The sequence below is a fragment of the Mandrillus leucophaeus genome, unplaced genomic scaffold, assembly GCF_000951045.1.
Source record: "Mandrillus leucophaeus isolate KB7577 unplaced genomic scaffold, Mleu.le_1.0 Scaffold14, whole genome shotgun sequence".
Lineage (NCBI taxonomy): Eukaryota > Metazoa > Chordata > Mammalia > Primates > Cercopithecidae > Mandrillus > Mandrillus leucophaeus.
Genome location: NW_012101365.1, coordinates 631,188 through 643,470, shown reverse-complemented (window position 1 = coordinate 643,470; position 12,283 = coordinate 631,188). Strand labels below are relative to the sequence as shown.

Genomic DNA, 12,283 nt, shown 5'->3' with positions numbered 1-12,283 from the left:
AGGAGTGGGGGCGGGGGGCTGCGAGGAGGCGGAGGCGCGGAGACCCCGGGTCGGTCACTCCCCTTCTGGGTCCCAACTTTCTCACGGAGCTATAGTCACAGACACGTTCAGAGCAGCCTTCCCCACCTGCCTCGTGGCGTTCACTCCTGTGGGGTGGGCCCTGTTACTCTCATCCCCGTTACAGATGAGGAAACTGAGGCACAGCACTTAAGTGACTTGTCATCGGTCACCCAGGAGGTAAGAGTTGGGGGTGGGATTTGAACTCAGTTCTGTCTGTTGTCAGATCCCCCTACCCCATCATCTTCAGGGACATTAGGGGAATTTAAACGGCTAAGGTATGGGCCAGCCGGGCCCATTGGGTGCAGCAGGAACCTGGATAGTAAAAAGTGAGTGCTGTCACCTTCAGCGTGGCTCTCCTGCCCAACCCTACCCACATCCCACTGAGAAACCCCTATGGGACCCCTACCTAGATCACCCCCGCCAGTGACAGACACTACTGTCGGGAGACCTTCAGCAACTCTCTGCTTTTCCTGGGCCCCAGTGGGCAGGGAAGGGGGCAGCTGCTAGGAGCCCTGACTGCTGGGAGGTTGCTGGGCAGAGAGCTGGCCCAGGTGAGCTGGGAGGAGGGCTCACCCTGCCTGGAGCCTCACCACCAGTGACAATATTTGCTAAGGGCCGGAGGCGTGACACGTGAACAGGGAGGTGACGAGGCTGGTGCCAGCTGGCAGCTAGAAGCCTCCACAGGGCTTGCGTGTGTGTGGCTGTATCAGGGCTTGGAAGCTGGGTTGCTGGGGGACACCCTGGCCTGGGAGAGGGTTGTGTGGCGAGTTTCAGCTTGATCATCTTTGTTGTATGACTTTGGCCAGTCCTTTACACTTCCTAGACTTCTGGTCCCTCCTTTGGAAAACACAGAGAAGTGGGACTGGCTGCTCCTTTCCTGCTCTGGGCCCAAGTCTTTGTAAAGCTGGAGGTTGGGTAGGTTCCTTCTGCGCAGCCCTGACGGAGCACCACCACCCTGCTGGGTCCAGAAGAGTGGTTTCCAGGAGAGAAGGAGGGCATGGAGCAAGATACCTATCAAAGAAGTCTAGACTCCAGGGCTGAAAACCACATTCATCCCACTTCGTTATATGCTTACATCCCTGTCTAAGTGCCCTCTACAACCCTGGGCTCCTCTGGCCCTGCTGCAGGCCTCAGGACAGCAAGCTTGCTCTTCTCACGGGGGTGGGTCTTCCTTATGCGCAACCGTACCTGCCTCTCTGCATGCCTGCCCACTCTTCTTTGAAGCCACCTGTCCATCTGTCACCACCCCTGGTTAGGGTCATCCTAGTGGGGTCTGAGCAGAGGAGGGCCGCACGCAGCAGGACCATTCTCACCTTCACTACAGAGACGCTCACTCAACAGACACTCAGCAAGGCCTGCTCTGGGGCCAGATGGTCATTGGTGAACAAATCAAGCCTTAAATCCCTACCTCTTTAAAAATTATGAAATATTTTAAGTCTTCAGAAAAATATAGCAAATAGTAAGATGAACTCACATACCCTTGCCACCCAACTTTGTCAGATATTAACATTGTGCCCCATTTATTTTATATTCTTTTTAAGAATATAAACCATAGTAGAGACCCTTGAAAGTCTTGTGGAAACCTCTTCCCTCCTTCCCTCTCCAGAATTGATTGCCATCCTGAATTTAGGTTTTATCATTTCCCTGTTTTTATTCTTTTGCTCAATGTGTGTAAATCTTAAAAATATGTAGTTTGTTCTTACTTCAAAGTTTTCTGTGAATGGAGTCCTATAGCATGTGTCATGCTGCAGCTTGTGTTTTCATACTCAACTTCAGGTCTCAGATTTAGCCTTGATCCTGCAGCTGTTGTCCCACTTGCCCTAACGTGTGATACAGCACCCTATGTAGACACCTCCGTTTGTTTATTTATCCTTCTTGATGGATGTCGAGATGTTCCTAGTGTCTTGACAGTGAATATTCTTGTACGATTGTCCTTTGCACATGTGTTTCACGAGGGTGGCCCCTAGTAGTGGAATTACTGGGTTGTTGGATATGTGCACTCGATCTGAAATGAAAGGAAATGAAATGAAATGAAATAGAGATAGAATCTCACTTTGTTGCCCAGGCTGGTCTCAAACTACTGGGTTAAAGCGATCCTCCTGCCTTGGCCTCCTGAAGTGCTGGGATTACAGGTGTGAGCCACCGTGCCTGGCCCACTCAATCTTTTAAAGTTATTTAGTTTCTTTATGAAGTCAGTGCTACTTAATCAAGAAATGATGGTAAGGCTGCGTGCAGTGGCTCACGCCTATAATCCCAGCACTGTGGGAGGCCCAGGCAGGCGGATCACCTGAGGTCAGGAGTTTGAGACAGCCTGGCCAACATGATGAAACCCCATCTCTACTAAAAATACAAAAATTAGCTGGGCATGGTGGCACACACCTGTAATCCCAGCTACTCGGGAGGCTGAGGCAAGAAAATCTCTTGAACCCGGGAGGCAGAGGTTGCAGTGAGCCTCTCTCAAAAAAAAAAAAAAAAAGATGGCAATACATAATTTTAGAAAAAATAATAATTACTCACATTTTCTGAGTACTCTTGTGCTTTCCATAGTCTTAGTCGTTCTTCACAAAAACCGTGGGAGGTAAGTACTGTCATTCGCATTTCCTTGATGAGGAAACAGAGGCTCATAGAGGGCATGGAACATTCCCAAGGTTATCCAGCAAATAATAGCTACAGCTTGGGTCTAGGGTTGTCTGCTTTCAGAACTCTTGCAGGCCACACTGCATTAGGTCATGCTACATCACTCTGTGACACATTTATGTGCAGCTAAGGGAGACTTTTTGGAAGGAGAGTCACAATCATTTTTGCCATTTAGAAAGATCACTTCGGAAGCAACAGATCCCCATGGACAGATTATTTTACTCATTGAGCCAAAGTTCCCCTCGGTGCTGGAGCAGGGATTAAAATCCAGCTCTGACTGCAGTTGGTTCCTGAGCGACCGCTGCGCCGCCTCACCCACCCCACACCTACCTCACCCTGACTGGGATGGAGGTAGGAGGATTTTCTGTTCTCAGTGGGAACTGAGGGTCTCCCAGCTCTACCCAAACCTGCCCATTGGCACAGAAGAAGTAGTACAAGCCAACTATAGTAGAGAAGTGGGAGGGGAGGGGACAGTGGGGGTGGCTCTGGGCTACCTGACACCCCCTCCCACCCCCTAGCTCCCTTCTCATTCGGGCCTCAAGTGTGGGTGGGATCTGAATGAGAGAGCTGCCACCACTGTGCCAGAGCTCTTGGCATTGGTCACCAGTTCTGCTCCATCCAGCCCAGCACCTCTTCTCCCCATCCCTCTCCTCGGTTCCCCAACACACAGTGGAGAGGCCACCATCAGCGCAGGAATAGATAGATGTTACCTGGGCCAGGCAAGGTGTCCTGGGGAAAGAAAGGTCTTGGAGACGAAGGGGCAGCCTGTGGAGAAATGGGGGCCTCAGTCTCAGTCAGGTGAGGGGAAAGGTTTGGCGCTGTTGCTTCCACAGAATGCATTTTTGTCTTCTCCCAGGCTCCTGAGAGGAGCCTGACTGCGTACCTGTCTTCACTGCCTGTCCCTGCCTTATCTGTCAGAGGCAGATAAGGGTGCCTGCTGACAGGACTGAGTGAAATAATGCAGTCATCAATTTAGATAACTTGAAGTGGTAATCTCTTTGTGGCAATGGTGGTTGTTAATGCTATTATTAAGTCAAATGGGGCATGTGTCTCCAGCCTTCCTGAGCTCTCTAGCCTCCTCAGCCTCACCCCTCCATTTAGCTGGCCTTCCAGAGCCTCTGTCTTCTAAGCCCTTCCAGAACGCTTGTACCTCCTAACTGTGATGTCATGCCTCCAACCCTGTGTGTGTGCTGTTTCCCCTTCTTAGACTTCTTTCTCCATCTTGTTCTCAGTTTGATGGCATTTTCCTTGATGCCATCCTCCTTCCATGATGCCATCCTCCTTCCACTCAGCCTCCTCAGTGCCCCAGGCTGAGTTAGAGGTGTCTTCTGGGCCCCTTTGGCCCCCAGTGATTCCCATTATCACAGCCCTGAGCACTGTGGCGGTCGCTGCCCTGTCTGCATCTGTCTCCTGTAGGCTGTGAGCTCCTGAAGAGGCAGCCCTAGATCTGTGTCCACTCTGTGTCCCCAGAGCCCAGTCCTATGCATAGCCTAGAGCATGAGATTCGTGGGTGCTTGTGATAGGGAAGGAGGGAGGAAATCAGCCCAGGGCTCAGCTTACCCCTAGTCTGGGGGAGGTCACCGCAGACAGCCTCATCCCAGTTAAGCAGAAGAGGTGCCGGGGCTGCCGAGGGAAGGACTGTGCCCCTCTGCACTGACTGTCCATCCGGCCTGGATCTTTCTCTCCAGGTAGACCAAGCAGATGGGACCTCTCCCTCGGTGGGGGATGGAGGTGATAAGGGGTGCGTGTGTGTGCAGAAATGGGAGGCAGGCTCTTGGCTCTGAAATTGTTTAGTGGTTGCCATAAACCACAACAATGGGCTTGACTTCCTGGGGCTGAGCTGATGGGCACTGGCTCAGGCAGAAACTTGGGTTAGAACGCATGCTTGGATGTGTGACCTTAGCCAAGTTACCTGTCCTCTGTGCCTCAGTTTCCCCATCTGCAATGGTATGTAGGTGTGGGGGGGTAATAATCCTTTTCACAGGGCATTTTGAGAGCAATTAGAGAGAATGCCAGTTAAACACCCGGGCAGTAGATGCTCACTGCTGCTTCGTTGATTCATCCAACAGAGATGAATGGCTTGAACACCAGTCACTAGGCTATGCCCTGGGCACACAGACAGACCCCGTCCCAGCCTCTGAAGAGAGGGGCAGGGGCAGCATCAGGTGGGGCCTTTTAGGCCATGGAAAGGAACTTGGCCTTTACCCTAAGAGCAATGGGAAGCCAGGGAAGGATTTTAAGTCCAGAAGTGACATGGTTAGATTTGTTTTTTGTTTTTTTTTAAGATGGAATTTTGCTCTTGCCGGGGCTAGAGTGCAATGGCGCGATCTCTGCTCACCGCAACCTCCACCTCCCAGGTTCAAGCGATTCTCCTGCCTCAGCCTCCTGAGTAGCTGGGATTACAGGCATGTGCCACTACGCCCGGCTAATATTGTATTTTTAGTAGAGACGGGGTTTCTCCGTGTTGGTCAGGCTGGTCTCGAACTCCTGACCTCAGGTGATCCACCTGCCTCGACCTCCAAAAGTGCTGGGATTACAGGCGTGAACCACCGCACCCAGCCAGATTTTGGTTTTAAAGACGTATCTTTGGTGATTATGGGAGAGACAGGTTAGGGGAAATAATGCTTCCAATGTTCTCTCTCAAAGAAACTACCTAGAGGCTGGGATGAGTTACAACAAACATCCTTTAAAGTACATTCCTGGCCAGGTGCAGTGGCTCACGCCTGTGATCCCAGCACTTTGGGAGGCCAAGGCAGGTGGATTACCCGAGGTCAGGAGTTTGATACCAGCCTGGCCAACATGGTGAAACCTTGTCTCTACTGAAAATACAAAAAATTAGTTGGGCGTGGTCGTGGGTGCCTGTCATCCCAGCTACTTGGGAGGCTGAGGCAGGAGAATAGCTTGAACCTGGGAGGAGGAGATTGCCGTGAGCTGAGATCACACCACTGCTCTCCAGTCTGGGCAACAGAGTGACACCCTGTCCTCAAAAAATAAATAAGTAAAAATAATAATTAAGTACATTCTTGAGCTCTCACAGAAGTAACAGAAACCCTCCAGCCAAGAGTGAAGAGAGAACTGAAGTCAGGCTGGCAAACAAGATGAAGCCACGGCAACCTTAGGCTGTTTACACATTTCAGAAATCTAAAGCCAGGAGTTTCAATGGCCACTCAACAGATGGGAAAGAAGGTCTTGGGCCTACACAGTTACAGTTTGAGGAGTTGGAACTTGGCATCCCCCGACTCAACACATAAATCTGGGACCCTCCGAGGGCTGCAGCCTCAGTGAATAGGAAGATTGGCTAGAAGAAAGGTCCGCCCCCACCAGCAAAGGGAGACAGCATTTCCGGTGGGGAAAAAAGACTCCCTAAAGAATTGTAAATACTGGTCTGCCATCACACAAACTTTGGGTTTGATGGCACACCACTACCTTTGTGGTCCTGGAAACCATAAACTTAAAAAAGTAACTTAAATGGTCTCAGGGTGGTAGTTCCCCCGGGAACCTGGCCAAAGTAAATGAAAAATCCTTCCTGGAGCAATCCCACTGTCCCTTTGGATCTCTCAAATGTGAATTTGTAATATGATTGCAAAACACACAGGGAAATAAGCCAGTGTGAGCAGCAGGCTCCAGAAACAAAAAAGAGCAGAATTAGTTTCCCTGGTAGTCTAAAATGCTGGAATTATGAGATATAGAATAAATAATCATGTTTAAAATGTATAAACGAATTGAAGATGGACTTGAGGCAGGGAACATAATACTACCCCAAATAACTAAGATTTGAAAAAGAACCAAGTGGAATTTCACAAAATGAAAAATACAATCATTGAAATGAAAAATTCAGTAGACAGGATAAGTAGCAGGGCAGACACACCTAATGATTGAGAGAGCTGGTGAAATGAAAGAAATTACTCAGGATCTAACAGAGGGTCCAAGAGATAGTATGGAAGTTAGTTAAGAGACGTGAAATATGGAATATAAAGGTCTAACAGAGAAGAGAGAAGAAGGTGGAAAGAGTGGAATGGAGAGTGTTCCGACAGACCTGGGTAAAGATGGTGCTGGCCTGGACCAGAAGGTATTGGGCATAGAAGGGGTTGATTGAGAGATGTTAGGAAGTAGTCTGTGGCTTATACCTGTAATCCCAGCACTTTGGGAGGATGAGGTGGGAGGATCACTTGAACCCAGGAGTTCGAGACCAGCCTGGGCAACATATGAGACCCCATCTCTGTAAAAATTCTTAAAAGAAAAAAAAAAAGTTAAGAAGTAGAATTGATGGGGTTTAGTGATGGAGGGGATGCAGAGGCCAGAGAAGGGATGTGGCAAAGATGATTATCAGATTTTTGGCTTGAGGAATTGGGTAGAGGAGTGTTGCTTATTAAAATGGCAGACAGGCATGGTGTCTCACGCATGTAATCCTAACACTTTGGGAGGCTGAGGCAAGAGGATCACTTGAACCCAGGAGTTCATTGAGACCAGCCTGGGCAACATGGTGAGATCCCATATCTACCAAAAAAAAAAAAAAAAAAAGAAAGGCAAAGACTAGGGGAGAACAGATTTGGGAGAATGAACAGGAGTTCAGTTTTGAAAAAGGCATGTTTCAGTTTGCCTGGGAAGATCTGCTGATGCATCTCAGAGCAGGAGACTTTAGAGCTGGGCCTTAAGGTATATGTAGGAGTTACCTAGTGGAAAGGGAATTTCTTTTAACTAACTTTTGGGAAATAGGACTTCCCTTCAGGGAGAGCATCAGGCCCCTTTCTGGAACATTCTTTCATTCAAAGGAGGCCCCTTGAGAAAAGGCATTATCAAAACATCAAATAGACAGGGTTCTGGGATCTCTTAGTTCCATCTCGCATTTTTGTATGGGAAAGCTGAGACCCAGAAAAGTCAGGGGTTTGCTTTCCTAGCCTTAGACTCTTCATTCATTCATTCATTCATTCACTTAACAGATATTTATTAAAAGCCATTTTGTCCCGGATACTAGGTGCTGGGGATACAGCAGTTAAAGATTCTTGCTTCCTGGAAGTTTATAGTTTAGTGGAGGGAGACAGACAATAAACACAAAAATAAGAAAAACATATCATGTCAGAGGGTAGTAAAAGCTACAGAGAAACGTAAGGACTGGAAAGGGTTCAGGTATTCTGGAGGAGCCACTGGCAAAGTGAATTTGAAAGTCCCTGGGCCTCTCGTATGGGGCTGCTGACCCTCGAAGCCCATTGTGACAACGTCTGGGATTCTAGAGTCCAGGCCTGGGGGAGGGAAGAGGCCTGGAGAAGGAGGAGGGAAAAAGGGGCTGTGGGATTTAGTGGGTGGGCTGCACCCCCCCGGGGGGCAGCAGAGCCCAATGGGTCAGAAGGGCCACAAAGACTCCCTTTACCCTTGTGGAGGGTAAGATCATTTATTCCTGAGGCGTCTTTGCTCCTTGCCCTTGGCTCCTCCCCCACCTCCGTCAGATCTCAGATGACATTCCCTTCTGCTCCCCCTCCCACCCTTGGGAACACCAAGAGGTGGGTCCGAATTGTTTCTGCGTCTCACTACAGAGTGGCAGCCTGGAGGAGCTCGTGACAGGCACCCAAGGCTGGCCAGGGAGACCGAGTAGGCCCTGTGAGGCTCTGTCCCAGTCAGGAGAGGCTGGAGGGCTGGAGGGCCCCTGTGTCATGCCCCGCATCTCTTCCCCCAGGACTCCTGAGAGCAGCCTCCACGAGGCCCTGGACCAGTGCATGACCGCCCTGGACCTTTTCCTCACCAACCAGTTCTCAGAAGCACTCAGCTACCTCAAACCCAGGTGAGGCTCAAGCCCCGGTTGGGGTAGGGGGTGTGCTTGACGGTCAGGGAGAACCAGAGGTCTTGTATGAGAGGAACTCTGTGTAACTAAATGCCTTTGGCTTTCTGGGTCACCAGGACCTCTGACAAGTCCCATAAAGATGGCTCAGGCTCCATTCCACAGCCTGCGTGTATCCAGGCCCTCTCCAAGGTCACTGTGACTTGCTTCTCCTCAGGCTCTTGAGGGTTCTTCACACTTCCTTATGTGTTCCCGCATAAGGAGTTTCTTCCTTGCCAGCTCTCACACGACCCTTTGTTTATTTTTCCCCAAAGCACTAAAGACTAGGTTGCCTGCTTTCCTGGGTGTTTTAGGGCAATAAAGAGGGCTGCTCCCTTGACCATTTCCTTGAATGCTCACGGCCATGTTTCTGTAAATACAAATCAATAATGTGCATATACTCCTTTTTCTTTACTTATCACTTTTTCTCAGTTTTAAAAATTGAGATATAATTCAGATACCATAAAACTCACTCTTTCTTACCACTTTAAAACATTTATTGGGCTGGGCGTGGTGGCTCACGCCTATAATCCCAGCAGTTTGGGAGGCCAAGGCGGGCAAATCACTTGAGGTCAGGAGTTGAAGACCAGCCTGGCTAACATGGTGAAACCCCATCTCTACCAAAAATATAAAAAATTAGCTGGGTGTGGTGGTGTGTGTCTGTAGTCCCAGCTACTCAGGAGGCTGAGGCAGGAGAATGGCATGAACCCAGGAGGCGGAGCTTGCAGTGAGCCGAGATCGCGCCACTGCACTCCAGCCTGGACGACAGAGCCAGACTCTGTCTCAAAAAAAAAAAAAAAAAGAAAAAAAGAAAAGAAAGAAATAAGCAATGTTTACCTTACTATACCTTTTTGATTAATGCTCATTGCAAAGAAAATCATGTGTGAGACTGTTTCCTTCTAGAGTTAATAATTTTCTTGCTTTTCCCATTTTCCTAATTTGCTAAACATTTATCCTTAAGTCTTTGTAACCACTCCCATCAGATCATCCTATCATGAGTTTTTCCCAAAATGCTGAAATCTATCAAGTAAGCACTCAGTACCCCCCTCATTTTCCTGGAAACCTATCCTTGGGAGGACAGACATGTCTTCTGGCTCCTCCTGGCTGTTTCCTAGAGCTCCTTTGCATTTCTCCTGCTTCTTTGATTCCAGGTCTTTTCTCTTGTGTCCCCCTCGTTTGCCAGGGAATGTCCCATAGAAATTTCCTAAGAAAGGCTGAGCGCAGTGGCTCATGCCTGTAATCCCAGCACTTTGGGAGGCTGAGGTGGGTGGATCATTTGAGGTCAGAAGTTCAAGACCAGCCTGGCCAACGTGGTGAAACCTCGTCGCTACTAAAAATACAAAGATTAGCTGGGCATGGCGGTGAGTGCCTATAATGCCAGCTACTTGGGAGGCTGAGGCAGGAGGATCGCTTGAATTCAGGAGGTGGAGGTTGCAGTGAGCAGAGATTGCTCCATTGCACTCCAGCCTAGGTGACAAAGTGAGACTGTGTCTGGGGAAAAAAAAAAAAAAAGAAATTTCCTAAGAAAGGCTGGGTGCAGTGGCTCATGCCTGTAATCCCAGCACTTTGGGAGGCTGAGGTGGGTGGATCATTTGAAGTCAGAAGTTCAAGACCAGCCTGGCCAACGTGGTGAAACCTCGTCGCTACTAAAAATACAAAGATTAGCTGGGCATGGCGGTGAGTGCCTGTAATGCCAGCTAGTTGGGAGGCTGAGGCAGGAGGATCGCTTGAATTCAGGAGGTGGAGGTTGCAGTGAGCAGAGATTGCTCCATTGTACTCCAGCCTAGGTGACAGAGTGAGACTCTGTCTGGGGGCAAAAAAAAAAAAAGAAATTTCCTAAGAAAGACTTGTATAAATATATTTTTTTCCCTAAGAATTTTGAATACCTTGCTTCAGTGTTCTAGCATTTACTGTAGCTGTGAGAACCCTAATTCTTCTTACTTACTCCTTCTCCAGAAAGGTTTAGGATTGGCTCTTGTATTTCTGAAAATCTGGAATTTTACCGCGATGTGTGGCAATGAAGTCTTTTTTATTCTGGATTGTTATGCGGGCTCTCAGTTCTGGGCAATGCTCTTGTACGATAGTTCCATCTTATTTCCCTTTCCTGGGCTTTCTTTAACGTGCCTTTTGGACCTCCTAGGTCAGTCCTCTTCTGAGCCTCTTCCCTCTCCCTCTTGTTTTTCCCATTGCTTTATCTTTTTTTTCCGTCTGATTTTTGGAAGATTTCCTCACCCTTCTCATTAATTCCTGCTGTTGACTTCTTTATCTCTGTAATCATATGATTAATTTCCTGGCATTCTTTATTCTCTGAATGTTCTTTTTTCCCTAAAACATCTTCTTCTTGGTTTATGGTGTACCAACTTCTTTATATCTATATTTGGAATATGAGGCCCTTAGGACAATGCCTGGCATGTATTAAGTATCTAATAAAGTATTTATTGTTATTGTCACAGAATATTATTTCTGTTTAAAATATTTCATTCTTTTCCTGCATAACTTGGCTTTCTCCGTGTTCCTGGAGTCTGTTTAATGGGGGAATTCTGTTCTCATGGGGTGCTTTCTTCAAAAACCCAGCCATCCCCGGCTGTCTGTCTAGTCCTGTTTAAGAATGAGCTCATGCGAAGGCCAGCCGGGAGGTCTGTGCCAAGCTGCCTTGTAGTTGGTGGAGTTGGCTTTGGATGACCTGGCCACCAGATGTCAGCACCCGGGATGACTTGGCTTCTCCAGTGAGGAATCCTCCATTTCTCAGCCTGGACAGAGAGCCTTAGCCGCCTAAATTGGGAGACTAGGGGCTGAGGTCTAATCATCTCTGCCATCTACTCCCCCTAGTCCGCCTCTTTTCAGCTCCAACTTGTCCCCTGCACCCAAGCCCCAAGGAAAAGTGAATGCTGAGGCCAGGGGACTGGTTTCCACAAGTCCCCAGGCCTGACCTGTTCAGTTTCTGTAGACATGATGGACCCATCTTTCTCCCTCTAGGGTCAGTGGCCCAACTTTTGGGGTGGGGTGAGTGTTCCAGGGCATGGGGCAGTGTCCACACCTCACTCCCACCCTCTGAGGGAACCTGGCTTGAGGGGGTCAGGCTGGGTGGGTCAGGGCCTGCAGCAAGAGTGTGGCCATGGCCTGAGGCAGGCCCAGCTGCAGCTTGCTCTGTCTTAGAATGTCCAGGTTCCCCTCTCAGTTTTCTTGGAAGGCTCCCCAGCTCCTGCTTCTCCCCTAGTCATTTCCTGTTGCTCACTCAAGCCTGGACCCCAGACCATAGCCACCCTCCTGCACTGGAAACCAGCTACCCAGAACACAGCTGCTCAGCCTGTCCCATACCCCAAGCACAGACACTGGCCCTTCTCCTCACCCACTGAACCCCCGATAAGGTCATGCCTCAGCCTACTCTAAACTGTCCTGTAGACTTGGGGCCAACAGAAGGGAGTCAAAACACTGGAGAAAATATTAAAACCAAAGGCTGTGGCTGCGCCTGGGTCCTCGAGCTGTCCCTGCCACAAGGTCCCTGAAAGGGCTTTTCCCTCTATGGCCCCCTCACCTCAGGAGGGCATTCTAACAGGAGTCCTGTAGCTCTCAGGACCCCCAGAGGAAACCCTCGTCCTAACAGAGACACTCCAGGAATCCAGTCTTCCCATGGAGCCACCTGTTACCTCACGTGGGAAGCAGTGCAGCATCTGTTTCTTAGCCCCTGCCTTATTCCAGAAAAGGATCCTTTCTTTCTTTTTTCTTTCTTTTCTTTCCTTCTTTCCTTCTCTCTCTCTTTCTTTCTTTCTTTCT

The 12,283-nt window shown here is 49.1% G+C and overlaps 1 protein-coding gene across 5 annotated transcripts in view; it reads left to right on the top strand.

The window, feature by feature from the left end:
- The window catches only part of TTC39A (tetratricopeptide repeat domain 39A), a 62,835-nt gene that overhangs the window by 20,247 nt on the left and 30,305 nt on the right, over positions 1-12,283 (top strand). For 2 of the 5 annotated variants that reach the window (XM_011973733.1, XM_011973730.1), the window contains exons 1-2: positions 7,933-8,076; positions 8,369-8,473. In XM_011973733.1, coding sequence (XP_011829123.1) covers positions 8,033-8,076; positions 8,369-8,473 — 149 coding nt within the window. In that variant the 5' untranslated portion in view covers positions 7,933-8,032. Of the gene's footprint in view, positions 1-73; positions 238-7,932; positions 8,077-8,368; positions 8,474-12,283 lie in introns of those variants that run through there. The other 3 variants (XM_011973732.1, XM_011973731.1, XM_011973734.1) reach the window with 2 other exon arrangements.